The sequence below is a fragment of the Colias eurytheme genome, chromosome 13 (genome assembly GCF_061535395.1).
Source record: "Colias eurytheme isolate Ceu_HAF_F1 chromosome 13, ilColEury1 Martin Lab GWU primary, whole genome shotgun sequence".
Lineage (NCBI taxonomy): Eukaryota > Metazoa > Arthropoda > Insecta > Lepidoptera > Pieridae > Colias > Colias eurytheme.
The window spans coordinates 3,017,228-3,034,406 of NC_142992.1; the positions used below are offsets into that span (position 1 = coordinate 3,017,228).

At 34.3% G+C, this 17,179-nt stretch overlaps 2 protein-coding genes across 4 annotated transcripts in view; one reads left to right on the top strand and one right to left on the bottom strand.

Moving 5' to 3' along the window:
- spin (lysolipid transporter protein spinster) overlaps positions 1–8,263 on the top strand; it is a 37,358-nt gene extending 29,095 nt beyond the window's left edge. The window contains exons 5-10 of one of the 3 annotated variants that reach the window (XM_090109139.1): positions 400–531; positions 3,334–3,595; positions 5,322–5,420; positions 6,089–6,275; positions 6,726–6,745; positions 6,842–8,263. In XM_090109139.1, the coding sequence (XP_089965265.1) occupies positions 400–531; positions 3,334–3,595; positions 5,322–5,420; positions 6,089–6,275; positions 6,726–6,745 (700 nt within the window). In that variant the 3' untranslated portion in view covers positions 6,842–8,263. Of the gene's footprint in view, positions 1–399; positions 532–2,030; positions 2,293–3,333; positions 3,596–5,321; positions 5,421–6,088; positions 6,276–6,725; positions 6,746–6,841 lie in introns of all 3 variants that reach the window. The other 2 variants (XM_090109138.1, XM_090109137.1) reach the window with 2 other exon arrangements.
- LOC149903274 (ovarian-specific serine/threonine-protein kinase Lok-like) lies at positions 8,261–13,552 on the bottom strand. The gene is made up of 9 exons (XM_090109136.1): positions 13,284–13,552; positions 13,032–13,161; positions 12,818–12,954; positions 12,558–12,685; positions 12,248–12,373; positions 11,730–11,933; positions 11,213–11,424; positions 9,838–10,039; positions 8,261–9,348 (listed from the first exon to the last, which is right to left on the bottom strand). Exons 1-9 carry the CDS (start codon positions 13,450–13,452, stop codon positions 9,097–9,099), a joined length of 1,560 nt encoding a protein of 519 aa, XP_089965262.1. The 5' UTR covers positions 13,453–13,552; the 3' UTR covers positions 8,261–9,096.
- Positions 13,553–17,179: the final 3,627 nt, after the last annotated feature.

A 17,179-nucleotide genomic window follows, 5' to 3' on the forward strand; every position in this document is an offset into this window, starting at 1 on the left:
TATTTCATTTATACCTAATTTTTTTATTAAGCATATAAATAAATATTTATGAACGGTGTTTTTGCATTTGCAATGTCTTTGACCTGAGTAATTTTTTAATCTTCTTCAAGCTCATTAGGCTAATTAATGTCACTAAAAAATTAATAATAAGTATCATAAAAAACTAAATGTGGATGATTTCAAGATTCTAAAAACAACACAATCAGAAATATAAGCTCATGGGTCGTTCATAGTTAACGCATAATATCATAAAAGTTGAGTAAACAAAATTGATACACTAGTATTCAAAAACGATACTAATATACACATTTTCACTTATTAATTTACCAATTTTCCAGTGATAATACAAAAACGATAATAATATCGAATTTTCACTAATGAAAACAACCAATTTTCCAGTCCATCGTTCATGCTGTCAACGCTAGCGTTCACGTGCGTGGCCTTTGTGACCGGCGCGCTCGCGTGGTGGGGCCCGCAGTTCATATACCTGGGCCTCACGCAGCAGCCCGGCGTCGACATCACACTAGAGAGGTACGTACTGGCTGGTTAGGCAAGAAACTAAAAAAAATAGAAATAATAATTAAAAAGAAGTGACGTTCGAATGTTCTTAATTTGAATTTGATGAAGCGTTTGTTTCTTAATTTGATTTCATTTATGGTGTGAATGAAAGGAGTTCTTGCTTGTTGATTTGAGTTATTTTTGAGATTTTAGAATAAGCTTGTTATTACTTCAGTAAATCAATACAAGAGCTTTAAAATATGAAAATTATTTGTAATTTTTAGTGTGTATGTTTCTTTCAAATTCACATTCTGAATGTTTTTTAATGGTCGATAAAAAGGAAAGCGCTTTTGTTGCATACTACACTTATGAATTAAAGTTATTAAAATACATAATAAACTTGGATCTTTTAAAAGTAAGTTACGCGCATTGATATTGTCTTTCAAAAAAAAATTTTTTTTTTTTATAAAATCGATAACGATATTAAGTATAACTACTTAAAATAAGATCCAAATTTATATAAAACTATGTGTTGTGTCAAGTCCAAACAATATAAATGTGCTTAAAATTTTGACTAACAAGAATATTCACACACATAGACAACAGTGTGAAAAAAATCGAGCTTTGATGAAATCATGAGTACACAGTAGTTATTATAGGTGTTATATTAAACCAGTTAGTTTTAAACAAGTAATTGACTGAATTAATTTATTAATTTTGCAAAGATGTGACCTATCCCTTATTTGCAACAAGCATATTGTTTTTATTTTTTTTGTATTCGTCTTTTGTGTGATCTCTATATCAATTTAAATAAACCTATTCCTTACAAGTTAGTAGTTAGTTTCTTAGTATATTTCAAGTTTTGAAATTGCTATTGGTTATAATATGAATGTTTATTTCTCTATAATAAATATAGTCTGTGCTTTTAACACAATGCTGTCCAAATTGTAATATTAATTAATTACTTAAGTATCCATGAGCATGAGTTAATTTTTACCAAAGTAAAATATATTTTGTGTAGTATACTGTTCCTTTTTACAAACATGATGTAATTCATACAATCCATACTAATATTATAAATGCGAAAGTAACTCTGTCTGTCTGTCTGTTACTCAATCTCGCCTTAACTACTGAACCAATTTGCATGAAATTTGGTATGGATACATTTTGATACCCGAGAAAGGACATAGGCTACCTTTTATTGCGAAATATGTACCACGGGCGAAGCCGGGGCGGACCTCTAGTAATATATACGACTAGCGGTCCGCCCCGGCTTCGCCCGTGGTACATATTTCGCAATAAAAGGTAGCTTATGTTCTTTCTCAGGGTCTAAAGATTATCTGTGCCAAATTTCATCAAAATCGGTCCAATAGTTTATGCGTGAAAACCATACATACATACAAACCTTTCCTCTTTATAATATTAGTATAGATCTAAGCAAAAGCAATGATTTCAAACAAACTTAAGAATATATCGTAAGAGTATGAGATACACATAAGCGAGTACACAATGACATATCTGTGGCGGCGCAGCGTGTCGTACAAGTTCGGGCTGGTGGGCATGTCGGCGGGCGCGCTGGGCGTGCCGCTGGGCTCGGCGCTGGCGCAGCGCCTGCGGGCCCGCGCGCCCGACGCCGACCCGCTCATCTGCGCCTTCGCCCTGCTCGCCTCCGCCCCGCTCGTGTACTTCGCCCTCGTCGCCGTCCACTCTCTGCCCCCCTTCACCTATATATCCATATTCCTCGGGATGCTCACCCTGAATTTGACCTGGTCCATCGTCGCGGATATCGTCCTGGTGAGCGGCTGTGCGACCGGTCGCGATGTACTCATGTATAGGCTTCACTCATCCCATTAATAGCATGAGGATATCATTGCTTGATTGCGATAGATTATGGCCGTTATGCTAATGTAGCGTCTGGTGCCTATTTGTGATAAGAATGTGTTGTTTGAAGGAAACGCACGATGATCGCAAACAGGTGACAGATTAACGAATAGGCTAGTTTTAGATATTCTACGCAGATTCGATTTGGCACAGTGGTTTCTATACAGTTAGTTCCTATAAATAGACATTATACAATGGAAATTAACCTATGCCATCTCGATTGTGTGCTAGCTCATAGCGATAAGATACAGAAAACGATGGGATATTACAAATACCCCACTGTTTTCACAAGCCGGTTGCGTCAGCAACAACAGTCAATACTCATCCACACACCTATTGCTAAGTATTAAAAACCAACTACATATTTTAATACCTACTATAACAATGTAATATGCAACGAGAGCGTGTGGATGGGTACGTGGTGCGTGTTGTACCAATACTTATCCACACACCACTCACTGCTAAATTTAAAAAGCTAGTAGTAATCATTGAGATAATATTACTACGTATGGAGGAGACACCACGAACAAAATCTGTGCGCCATTTTTTTGCTCTAACTAAGTTTTAAAAATTATTATCTAGTTAGGTACTTACCGATGAAAGTTATTCCTTTGCACTTTTCCGTATTATTTGTATTATTTGTGCAATATCGTAACACACACGAAGGCATATTTGATGCGTTTCACTTTAAAACAAAAAAAAATGAGCGTGCAGTTACATAAGTGGAACATAAGTGATGTAGGCGGTGTCGTCTCCATATGTATATCTCAATGGTAGTAATACGCAACGTGTTCGCGCGTGCATGTGTGCACATGTGCGTGTGTGGATGGGTACGCGGTGCGTGTAGCGTCAATACTTATCCACACCACAACGCAGAATATAGAAAGCTAGTGTGTGTGTGGATGGGTACGGTACGTGTCACGCGGCCGGAGTCTGACGGTGGGGCGTGCGAAGGGTGTCGCTCACGTTCGGCGCGGTGACGATGTTGGCGGGCGCGGCGGGCGTGCCGCTGGGCGCGTGGCTCGGCGCCGCGCTGTCGAAGCGCTTCCCGCGCGCGCACCCCGTCATCTGCGGCGCGGGGCTGCTGCTCTCCGCGCCGGCCATGGCGCTGGCCATCCTGCTCTGCGACGGGTACTACTACGCGCCGTTCGCGCTCATGTTCGTCGCTGAGACCGCGCTCAACCTCAACTGGGCGATCGTGGCGGACATGTCGCTGGTAAGCGCGCCGCGGTGCCAAGCTTCTAGAACATTCTAGAACATTCTGGAACTTTCTAGAATACTCTAGTCTAGAAGCTTCGGGTGTGGGTGTAGATTGTTTGTGTACAGTACGATGATGGTGTTGTTGAGTGGGTGGTGTGTAGTTTGAGTTTGTTTGGTAATAAAGGTGTTTGAAAAGTAGACGCTTTTGTCGATACTTCAAATATGTATCATTAAATTTACAATAGCTCTCTAAGGAGAATACAATTTTCACATTGAAATTCAATCTTCATGAATAACTCTGAAAATATAAATTGAATACCAGTCATATGACTTGTAGAATGAAGTATGATTTGCACATAATCTTCAAATTTATGTGAAATAATTTTTTATTGTTAAAATCAAATCAAATATTTTGATTGTACAAATCGATTTACGAAAAATTACAGACAAATTTAAGAGTGCTCTGCCGGATTAGGCTTCGAATATTAATTAATCTCTTTCTCATTATATTCAATGAACAAATGACTTCATTAATTTTTGTAATGCCTTTGTTCTACTATTTTCACACGTTTTTCTTACCTTACTGAGGATTATATCTTGATGTAATTCTATCTAATGGGTTGTGGTGACATCATGTGCTGTATTTCGTTCTCTTTTAAAGTATAAATAATCGTCAAAAGCGTCTACAAACGCGTAGATTACTATTAGTTTAGTTTAAGTAATTTTCGTATTAAATAGCGTATAGCTAATATAGTTCATTTGTTGCATGGGGTATCATATTCTATATTATTACGTAGCTTTAAACCATATTCCTTGAAACACATTTAAAGTAATGCCCTAATTGTCATGCAAATAAGGTTACAAAATCAGTTTTCTTTAGCATGTAAACGATTTGCATACATTATCATCTCACAAAGCATGTTCACTTGAAACCAGTCATACATGAGTACATTGTGATCGTTGTTTGAAAAACAAACGTCGCATCTCAGTTTTATTTTATTTATTTATATTTATATACGCCCTTCAGGCTGGTTTCAAGTTGTTTTTGCGAAATAGCGACATCTATTGATAAAGTTGAGAAACGCGCACGATTTTGTGAGTCAGGATGTTATGCTAATTAGCAGTATATTATATAGATGGCGCTAGTTCGCGGTGAACTGGTTTTCTTTATTTAGACAATACATATTATTACACATTTTATAAAAGAGAATGGCTATATAATCTTATATTTGTCTGTTAAAAATAAACACAAAAACTTCTGTACCGATTTAAAATGCAATTATTTTAGTTGAATAATGAAAATATTATTGTTCCGACAGAATTTGACCTTGAATTAAACTACGCAATCGGGTTCGAATCCCGTTGTCTGTGCAAGTCAATAAACTTTTCAATGACTATGTTAATATGTATGCCGCATATCCTGTACAAAAGGTATTAAAAATAGGATATCTACGAAGTCGGAGCAAAGCATTTAGTATTAATATATTTTATTCTTAGTATTATTTGTATAAAGTATCCACTATTTGACTATGAGTGCGAAATAGTTGTTAATGAAGTATCATTTGCTGAATTTGCAACTCATGTACATTTGTTATTATAACACGTTATAATAACTTCTTAGTATTCAGATATATCAATTACGTAGTGTCAGTCATTGGATACTTTACACAACAGATGTTCATATAAAAATAGTTGATAAACCTAACTTTTAATTATAATAAGTTCTTTTTTGCTATACTTAGTATGTTGTGATTCCGCCCCGTCGTTCTACTGCGGAAGCGTTCCAGATTCTTATATCACACATGTTTGGTGATGCTGGCAGTCCTTACTTGGTTGGTGTGGTGAGTGTCTTCATTTATTTACTTATATGGATACTTGTTAGGAAGTAAACTATAAATATAATAATGTTTAGTTTAGTAATGGATTTGTTGTTTTTTTTTTTTATAATGTAATAAGTACAGCTCATCCATTTGCTGTCTTTGTACCAAATTAAAAATACACTATATAATTAAACATGTAAATATAGGAAATCCAAAATTATAATATGCACATGGAGGGCTATTCTCGGAATAGCCGATTGGATTATTGATCCGATCAAAAATTCTCTAAAAAAAATAAAAGAAAGCTACACTATTCAAGACGTACGCAGGTGTAGCCTATGCAGATTTTTTAACAGATTAACCAGAGCGAGCGAAGCTGGGGCAAGCTGTTAGTTCAGCATATAATCATGATATCTATATATATAACACTCAAAGGTGACTGATATAGTGATCTATTAACGCACAGCCCAAACCACTGGACTTATCGGGCTGAAATTTGGCATGCAGGTAGATGTTAGGACGTAGGCATCCGCTAAGAAAGGATTTCCCGAAATTCTTGCGGGAACGGGGAAAAACGGGGATGCACGTACAAAGTCGTGGGCGGAAGCTAGTTCTAAATAAACTTGACAATGCACAAACATTTCAACACATTGCCATATGCAAAACTTAATAATTACTATTTTCCCCAGATATCAGAATCCCTGAAACGTGCGCTCTCAGTAGCGGGCGAGGCCCCCAGCGCTAGCGTGCAGTTCCGTTCACTGCAATACGCGTTATTCGTGACTTGCTTCGTCGAAGTGATCGGCGGCGTGTTCTTCCTGTTCACCGCTATGTACATCGTGCGGGATAAGCTCAAAGTGGACAGGGCTATCGCTGGTTAGTAGTTGTTATATTGTAGGACTTTTTGGTTGGCAGGATTTAAATAAATAGGTAAAAGGACAGCAAGCTCAGCAAAAGCTGACCAGTGTTAGCTGACTCGACCATTTTCAATACTATACTAATGTTTTTTTTGTGTGTTGCGTTTAGGTACTTAAGATTGGTTAAATTATGATTAGTGACCGTTGATATTGTTTCTCTTTTATTTATTGTAGTTTGTTTGTTGTGTTTTCTTATGTAGACTGTTACTATTTTTAGCTATTTATAATTTTGTCATTAGCACAGCCATTTAAAAAGTAGTAGAGTTGTTTCTATTTAAAATCGCCGAGTTTTGAGTTTTCCAATATTTCTTTCAATTTCTATGCTTTGTTTCACTAATGACTAACACTAGTTTTACACCTAAGTAGTAAGTTTTTGTGCGCTTTCAAATGCATCTTAATTTATTTTCAGTTACTTCAAAAATAGTGTAGGTGAGTTGTACGGCCTACTCGCTTACACACAATCGCTTGATGTTATTTTATCCCTTATGCCATATATATTAAAGTCGTATTTTGTTTATTCCACAGAAGCCGAAGCCCAGCACGCCGAACCATCCCACAGCAACGCGCAAGACGAAGCTATAGGCGGAGAATAGGATATTTACAGTCGATTTAGAGCAAATAGATCTGTGAGAGCCTAAACTTTCACTAAGCTGCGTTTCAATATAATATAGAACTGTTAACATGTATGCATCATACGTGTCATACAGTTTAACATTGGAACGAGAGAAGACTGATTAAGTATGCACAGCGGATAGTTTGGGTTATGTAAAGTGATATAGTTTAGTGAACAAATTGCGTGTAAGTTATCCAAATTGGGCATCACATAAGAACATATATTGTGCCTACGCTTAGTTTTTCCGAAGTCCTGAGGACGCCTCACACCTCAGTTAAGTACATATACATATTTATTTGCCAATGCATTATTACCTCAAGCACTTGTTACACAAGAATATAAAGGTTTATTTATTTTTTGTTTTATCCTGATTATTATATGCATGTAGAGTAACAGATCAATGCAAAATTTGGTATTGTAATGTTGTTGTGTTCATGCAGTTTAACGGTTTGCAGATGGCCTTACAGGGCTTAATATACTCGAAATGTTCTGTTTGAAGTGTTATTTATAAGGGTGGTCACATTGATTTAGGAAATATTAAACTAATTCGATTCATTAATTTATTAGTATTATTTTTTTTTTGGCTAGATTGCATCCTAATTGAGTTACATGAAGTGTAATTTGTTAGTACAAGAATAATAATTATTTTGTTATTTAATAAGGGAGTCATTTCATTAGTAGGTTAGCTATTGTACATCAATGTGAATTCACCCTTATAAGTGATTTGTATAAAAATATTTTTTTTCAACAAAAACTGAGTGTAGTTGATTTTCATTTATTTATTTCATGCATTTAAGTGATTTGTGAAAAATGTAGTGATTTTTAAGATTATGATCAGTGTCACGAATTTGGGTAATCAGTATTTATTCATCTTATACTTTACTAGATCTATTCTTGTTTTTCTCTTTGAAACATTTTCAAAACTCTATTGTTTTTTTTCCCATCTATATTTGGTGTATCTCGAATTAAGACTATTTAAGTTTCATAAAATTTAAATTCTTTCTTACAACTATTAATTTCTAATCTTAAGAACCCATTCTTTCTTTCAACCATACTTTCTAACTTCATTTTATCCATCGTGAAATTATTTAAAAATGTTTAGCTTGAATTAAAACATTTATATTCGTGGCACAGGTGTGTATTCGGTGTGTTACTTATTTTGTATAACTTAGTAAGGTATTGTGAATGTTTGCAAAGTTAAACTGTAATGAATTTCAATCAAGACTGAATTGTTTAAAATTCCTAATAATAATAATAATTATTAACTTGTTTTTGTAAATATCGTGTAAAGTATTGAAGGGAATTGAAAATAAATAATTAATTTATTTTTGAAATGTTTTTGTTTTATTAACGAAAATACAAATTTGGCGTTCGTACACCAGAATCACAAATTTATCGATTATCTCTCAACATGATGTAACAGGTATGGCACTGGATACAATTAAAATAAGCCTGTTTCATCGGTAAAATCTTATCATAAATTTTGACGTGTCTCTTGATAAGACAAATATCAAAATATCATATAATCAGTCTAAAAGCTGCCCGTCAACACTTATTCATTAATGTATTCGAAAACCTGTTTCGATATCCATAACACACACATTATATAATTTTACCCGGTGGGATTATCATTAGCTTATATTTAAGAGGTAGCTATCAAACTTATCAATTTAAAAAATTAAACCAACATTGGAACAAAATAATACTCATAGAATTCTAAAATTATCAAAATCAAATAATAATCACAAATTAACAAAAATAGGAAACATTAAAAATTAAAATTAACATGAGAATCATTAAAATGTTAAAAAGTCAATAATAATTAAGACTTTCATATCACAAAAGCGATTGAGTCTGAGGCGATATTTATAAAAGTTTAAAACAAATCAAGAGAATTAAGTCCTTACTATTTTGCTTGACTCATAATTATATTAATTTAAAAATCATCATACAACAAGAACTGAACAGTGCTAACATAAAATCAATGCAATTCCAAGGCAGAATTTAGAATCAGAACTCAATATATTTTACCTTATGTAAAATATCGTCTGGTTTTTCCCTTCTTGTTAAACCTTCAAATTACAATTTTCTTGCATTCTCTCATAAAGTTTCTTTACGCAAACGCACAACTCAATCGCTATATCAAAAATAAAACCTTTAAAACGAATTATTCTTCAGAACAAAAGCTATTCGTCGAACTGGTATCTTCATCGCACCGTAGTTTCTTCGGGATTGGTTCGCACGAATTATAACTGTCACTTAGAGCTCTCTTATTGGCTGCGACGAGTCTTACAACGTTCTCTTTGTTTTGTGACGAGTTATTATTCTCTTCATCCGATTTAGATGATACGGAGAGATATCCATGCTTCATCTGCGTTTGTGAGAGGAGTATGTCAATTCTGAGGTTCACTTCGTCATCCTGAAACACCAATAACATTTATTGTTGTATTTCGTTTTATGATTTAATCAATACAAAAAAACAGTGGTTAAGAATTCTTAAAAAAACAGTAGAAGAGAATATCTGCTATAGCAACATCTGCAGGTGCTCCGCTAAAGAAAGAGGGAAATAAACATTTATTTATACCACTCACCTGCATCCACGGGTGCGCCAGCATCTCGCGAACACGGTGCGTATACACCACATCAGTACCGTAGCCTAGCGAATATCGCGAACTCCTCTCCGAGCGATATACGACGGTTGGTATACTTCCACTCACTTACTAATTTACCACTGTAGGGCTAGACAAGTGGCTTTCTATTAGCGTAAAGTTCAATAGAATAGAATAGAATGTATGAGATTGACGTACGTCGTACGTCGTTGTCGTAATTAAACGTCAATCTCATACATTCATAATCTATTCTATTAGACTTTACGCTAATAGAAAGCCACTTGTCTAGGGGGGCTGACCTGCATCCACGGGTGCTGCAGTATCTCGTCGAGCGTGATCCGTCGCTGCACGGGCACGGTGAGCATGCGGCGCATGAGCAGGCGCGCGGGCGCCGACACGCCGCGCCAGTGCGCGCCCGAGAGCCGGTAGCGGCCCGTCGCTATCTGCTCGCCCAGCGACATCTCGCGGTAATCCGCTGAGAACGGCAGGTACCCCACTAGGCTGAAGGATATAATATAATAGGCATGACGAAAGATTTTGAAATCCTCTTCCATTATGTGTGTATACGTTTACTATACAAGAAAAACCTATATTTCGGTAATATACTTAAATTTAACGAAGATAAAAGCCATTTTTCATAAAATATTTATTAACTGTGCCAAAACAGCTCGCAGGTGTCATGGAGTAGGTGTGACGTCACTCTTTAGTAAATACGTATTTATTTGTAAGCATTGCGAAGAAAATTAAAAAAACATTTATTTAATATGTGTTATAGAAACGAATTTCAAAGTTTATAAGTGGTGTGCAGTATTGCAGTGTGATTCCACATAAAAATAATGCTAAAAAATGTGTTAGTAATTATTTCAAGCGAGAAAATAATAAGAAATGATTGTATAAAGTTGGCGCGGAGAACTCCGAACCACGTATTCGTGAATTCGCAATTATATTTCTATTCTGAGTCTATAAAGCATACGTGAAACAATAGAAAATAAATAAAAATGCGTATTCTCAACATATTCCTAACAACAAAACACATCTGACGTGAGTTGTTTACTTAAGCGTGACGTCACGCGTGTTTTAGTCAAAATGGCCAACTGCAGAATTTCAATGTTTTATTTTATTGATAATCTCATTAATCTTAATGTTTTTAAGATTTCTAAGTTAAACTATATTTAATTTATTTATTATACATTTTCCCTAAAAAACACTAATACGATCATTTATGGATACTGTCGTTATGCCTATTGTGGAGATAGTGAACAGGTTCGATGTAAAAATATATTAACACTATGAAAATTAATTATAGATGGCGAGAAATAAACGGTTACTGAGAGAAAATACTTTGATAGAATTAAAAAAAAGTTGGGTCCTAATTTATATTACAAATACAAAATCATATTATCATAAAAATAATATGTATGTAGAAAAATGCATGTAACTAGGATATATGAAGTAACAACAACATAACACTAGTTTTCGACCCGTAGCTCCGCCCGCTTTGTCTAAAACCTAATAAATAATATACTAAAACCTCCCTCTTGAATCACTCCATCTATTAAAAAAAACTGCATCAAAATCCGTTGCATAGTTTTAAAGATTTCAGCATACATGCATACACAAGGACAGAGAAATCGACTTTGTTTTATACTATGTAGTGATTAAACATACTCTTACCATACAAAAAATATAACACCCAAACTCCAAACATCAACCTCAGGGCCGTAACAGTTCTGTCCATTGGCCCTTAATACTTCTGGGGCGAGGTATATGGGAGTGCCGCACATTGTCTTCATGAAGCTATCCTCTCCTACAAACTTGCTCAAACCAAAATCTGTTATTTTCACTAGTGTTTCGTCTTTCTTACTCTCGAGTAGCACATTCTCAGGCTGTAAAATGAGCAATTTTATATTTTACAATTAAAAATCCAATATCAAATAATACAAAACCTATAATTCATCCTTTTTATTTCCTGTATTGAGAAAATATTTAAAAAAACAATGCAAAAAAAAGACGTGTGGCACTCGGGGACTGCAGCGGTAAAGCTATTGCTATGCCTTCAAGCCACACCTCCGCGTCCGTCGGAGCGGGGAGCGTGAGGTTTTTCGTTACTAAATTTCTGGATTCGGTCCCCGCGCTCAAGGCCCGCGATAGAAGCTATGCAAATGAACCTGAAAAATAAACTAGATAATACCTTCAGGTCTCTGTGAGTGATGCCCTGAGAGTGTAGATATTTAACTGCTAGCACAATTTGTTTGAAGAAGAACCTAGTCAGTCTCTCAGACAAATGTCCCTGTTTCGTTATTCTGTCAAATAGCTCTCCACCTTGCATCAGTTCCAAAATAATGTACACAGCGTCTTTTGAATCTATCACTTCCTCTGTTGCAATTATAAATGGCTAAAATATGAAATTACAGTTAAAACATAGTTACATTATTTTTTATTTCAAATAGTTATGACTTTGAATGTTGTAGCTTATGCACCAGAATATTACAGGAAAAACTGCAGGATTCAGCAAGTCTTTTATATTCATACATAGATATATTTTACACATAGAATACAGAAGCAGACTGTTATTAATTTACTTCTTAGAATATAAACATTCAAAATGCTGATCAAGTACTGACGAAGATAATTATTATCACATTTATAAACAAACTGTATGAGACATCTGCACTATCAACTATGTTTAAAAACATAAAAATAACTTACATGTTTCAAAGCTTTTAATATTTTCACTTCATTCATAATTTTCATTGGGTCATTCAGATGATTCATTTGTCCGTTAGTAAGTCTGCATTTCTTTATTATTTTCATTGCATATTTTGTACATGTCACCTGAAAAATAATAGAAACGTAATAGAGAATTTCCATTCTTTAGTGTTTTTTATTATTATATAATGTGTGTAATTAATTCCAGCCTGTAATTTAGTCAATTTTTTTGAATTCCATAAGATAGGAGATGTAAACTTGGAATGGTACTCAAGCTTTTGACAAAAAAAGAAAGAAAAGAAAATCATACTTTATTATACACTAATTTAACAACTCCACACGCTCCCTGTCCCAATACTCTTGAAATATAATACTTCTGTGTGATTTTTCTAGGAATATTATCTTGTTTGTTCTTAAGTAGGTCTTTAAATAAAAATACTGAAAAAAAATGAACAAATTTCAAAATAAAACATAGTATCTGATACTTACTCAATTTAAAAATAAGTATTCATAATGACATGATGTCTTATTATAAAGAAGCTAAATAAAATGTATTTATATTGTGTATACCTGCAACACTTTTATGTGTAATAGCTATAACATCATTGTCATCTAATACTCTACTCATGTTCTTCCCAATTTGTACACCATTTACATAAGTACCATTGTATGATAAGTCAGTCAGGATAGCTGGATTTAATGGTTCACTAGAATTTTATTTAAAAGAATGTGTTAGATAGTAAAGATTTATAGAAACTTTTAAGTTGTTTTCATGCGTACTTACGTCATATCTCTTCTAATAACAAAATGTTGTTTGCTCACACTTTTGAGAATTCTTTCTTCCACAGTTTCTTTCTTTACTACAATATTGCATGATAATGCTCTTCCTAGTGTAAAATCTGGTTGTATAAGGTCTAAAAAATATTAAAGATTAGTAAAATTTTCAGAAAAATTTCACTGAAGGTAGAATTAAAAGTGAATTTCTATGAAACGCACATTGTAGAATTATCTAGTTATTAATATAAAATAAAATTACCATAATAGTCAGGTTTCGCCACCCCATTTTTCTTCCAGTAATTTCCTGAATACAGCCTGCCCCAAATAATAGGAATCGCGGATGGAGTGTTTGTTTGACTCAATTCAACTTGAGAATTTTGAGTTTGAGTTTGTGTATTTGCTGTATCATACATTATTTCGTCACCCATTTTGCATTATTATATATGAATAAAGCAGACGTCTGAAATACTTGAAAGAAAAATATATATATAAAAAAAAACTTTTCTAAAGTTTAAATATCTAGGTAGCGGTTTTACATGACAAAATGCAATGATTGACAAATGACACAATCATTTTTTGATTGCCAATTGCCATTAATATATTACTTGCTCTGTGATTGCCATGTACGATACCAGACGACCACAGCAGATACAATACCACAGTATTACCATTATTTCCTACAGTAAGGAATCGCCTTTGATGTCGCGCGATGCCGCCGCCAGCGTAGGTAATGACGCTGCCACACGAAAATACGCTAGGGTTGCAACAAATGGGAAATAAAACAATTGTGATTATTAATATTATGATGAAATCTTTATTCATATACAGTACATTCAAAATAATTGCGATTATTAAATCTGATGTAATTATTTGTTCATAACTATATAATTACAGATTATTATTTACGTGACACTTTATTTTTGGATGTTCTTAATTGTATAGGTATCATAACATTAATTAACTAAGTAATGCATTCGCATTGGGATGTACAATCTGATTAGAAAATAATGAGGACAACATATTATATACATAGCTTTGATTTTAATTCAACAGATACAATTAATACAATCTTTCTGAAATATTGTTTCCTTCTGGGATTTCAATGTAGATTTACATCCGTAAACCGAACAGTTTGTGCGCGCCATAATAGAATATGTAAGTACCTATGTATAATAAAATTATTACACAAAAAATACGACTGCGTCATCCTTTCGCGCTAGGTAAAGCAAACTAAGCGTGTTCGCTTTACGCGGCCCGCGTCGCCCGACCCCCGCCAGTTCCCCTCCGTTTCTCTGCACAAGTACATTCGTCGCACTACTGTAGGAAATAATGGTAATACTGTGACAATACTATCTATACTCTAAGATTGCACGCATCAATTCACGCGCATTACTTTTAAGAGTGCTCGATTGTTTTTTTTTTTTTTTTTTTTTTTTTATATGAAAGAGGGCAAACGAGCATGTGGATCGCCTGATGGTAAGCAATTCCACAGCCCATAGGCATCTACAGACGTGTCCGAGGATGTGTTGCCGACTTTTTAAGGTGGAGGTATATTCTCTTTTTAAATGCCTCGATGTCATAGACGTTCGGGAATATCGCCGAAGGCAGGCTGTTCCACAATTTGGTTGTGCGCGGAATGAAGTGGCGGGTAAATCGCACCGTACTAGAGCGCCAGAGGTCCAAATGGTGAGCGTGAAACTTGGTCTTATGCCGTGCGGTACGGTTGTGGAATTCCGCGGCAGGTATCAGCTCAAACAACTCCTCAGAGCACTCCCCATTATACAGACGGTAGAAGACGCATAAACATGCAACGTCTCGTCGCAAATCTAGAGAATCAAGTCGATCGGTAAGTGCTTGTTTGCCAATAATTCTGACGGCTCTTCGTTGCACGCGTTGCATGTGCGAAGCGTTGCTGTAGTTGGAACTTTCAACGTTAAGCATTATGCCGCGCTCTAGTGCTGTAATTGGAAAACACGGTTTAGAACACTTGCATATGTGGCGTTGCCAAGGGCGTTGCCATTTTTATTATCTATAATAATTAATTGTCTGTGGCGTTCCAAAACGGAACGAACGGAACGCACTTGACCGGATTTCAAATAGATTCGACCGTTATATAGGTAATTCTCTCCACATTTTCTCTAGTTATTACCATTGAGGCAAAGAATCATTGAGGTTATATTTTATTATTACCACTTATTACGCAGTTAATACGTAGTTGATAGATACGCAGTTCCTGTTAAGTTGTATATATGTACTGAATACCACAATGAGGTGAAACATTGTATAGTATATATGTAACTAACATATTATTGTAATAGTGAAAGATTGATTAAAAGTTTAATCTACAAAGATCTTTCATTTTACATGGGTAACAAAACTCCATACATACTTGGCGCTAACCCTGTTATTTGTTTCTAGTGGCATTTTTTGCCTAGAACTATGCTTTTTTGGAACAACTTTTATAGCCATTTTTGACGTCTCTTAACTGGTATATTTGTTAATATAGGTACCAGTTAAGAGTAACATAGAAAATGCACTGAAACATTCGCGCTTAGATTATTTTTCGGACGGACGCGTAGTATCTTTATTAAACCATTTTAACCTCGATATTATTTTGTCCAGCTGTTCCAGAGATAACCAGAACAAACAGACAGTCAGACAAAAATTTAAAAAATACTACTTAAGTAAGTTATTAACTATTTTGGTATTTTGGCAGTGTACATTTATATACTTAGTAATAAAAATCGGTTATTTCAATATTACACTAATAGATAGACTCCAATTTTATTATTGGTATAGATTAGGTAATCTTTCGAGGCGTGCTTGTGCTCTTTTGGACTTTCCAATTTTTTTTATTTGTGACAAATAAATTATACCCGCTTGTGTTAACTCTTAATATAATGTAATAATCCTTCAATCAATTCAGTTCATTTACATAGAATAGAGTTAATCTGTTCGATATTTGACACAGTGAAATTGAATTCGACCTGAAAACGGATTTTCACTTTAAAGTTTTAATTAACACAGAGTAAAAACGATCACGTGTAGGTATGTTACACGTAAATTCTTTGTCACGTTTAAGGAATAAAAAAAACCTTGTAACTTCTTCACATGTTATAAAATGATCGCTATATTTTTATTAGGTATGGAAATCTTTCGACTTTCACCATAAATAATTATCAAAATGATGGTTTAGGTATACATAAGAATATATAGAATATAGTAGAGCATTAATTAATTGGAAAAATAATTTATGATGTATGTACCTAGTTATCTAGATTAAGATTTATCGTCCAAAATTACTCAAATTAACCTCGGTGCATCAAGTATATCATACAATTTATAGAATCTGTAACGAGAAAATAAACGTTAAACCATATAATAGGTACTGGGAAGCATACATAGGAAGGATATTTTACAAGGGGAAAGCTCATTTTGTAAGTACTTATAGTTATTTTCAATCCAGTCGCGACGTCGCCGACTCCACGCTGTGCTAAGAAAATTTTCAACTTGATTGTTTCTCTTTTATGAATAAATTGTAAATTATAGTCTATTGTATATATGTAATATCCATAATAACTTTGTTTACTCTAAAGACTATTATACCTCAGTATAGCAAAATTACGTTAATTTATGTTTTTGAATAGCTATACATCTTGATTAATGACTATTGAAATTCGATAGATTTATTTCAAATAGTCTTGCAATTACATTCTATAATAATAAAATAAGCTAACTTAATCGAGATTTTAGCTATACCTATGCTTCGCTTTATGTATGAGAGGTTTTTTATGTAGGTATATAAATACTTAATATAACAAATAACAATTGTTCTTACCTGCCTACATACTTCTTTCGACGACGCGAGTTGGTGAAAATATGTAGGTCGTGAATATACTCGTGAAAATTTACATTTTTTCCATTGAGGTATTATTACTACGTATAGAGAGGACACCACGAACAAAATCTGTGCGACATACACTTTGTAGATATTCTGCCTCATATTACTTATAAATTAAAACCAATCAATGTAACAAAAAAATATTGTATTTTCTAGTGTTTGATTTTACGCGAGTATTATACATTTAGAAATTAAAGACTTTTTAACGGATTTTAAACGTGATTTATTTATTATATTATTTTCCCGACGTTTCG

Coding starts and splice junctions, on each gene's coding strand:
- LOC149903274 (XM_090109136.1), bottom strand. CDS start 13,452: ATGGGTGACGAAATAATGTATGATACAGCAAATACACAAACTCAAACT. Junction 12,374..12,557: donor TTAAATTAGTGTATAATAAA/GTATGATTTTCT, acceptor ATTATTTTTCAG/GTGACATGTACAAAATATGC. Junction 9,349..9,837: donor TGCAGCACCCGTGGATGCAG/GTCAGCCCCCCT, acceptor TTGGTGTTTCAG/GATGACGAAGTGAACCTCAG.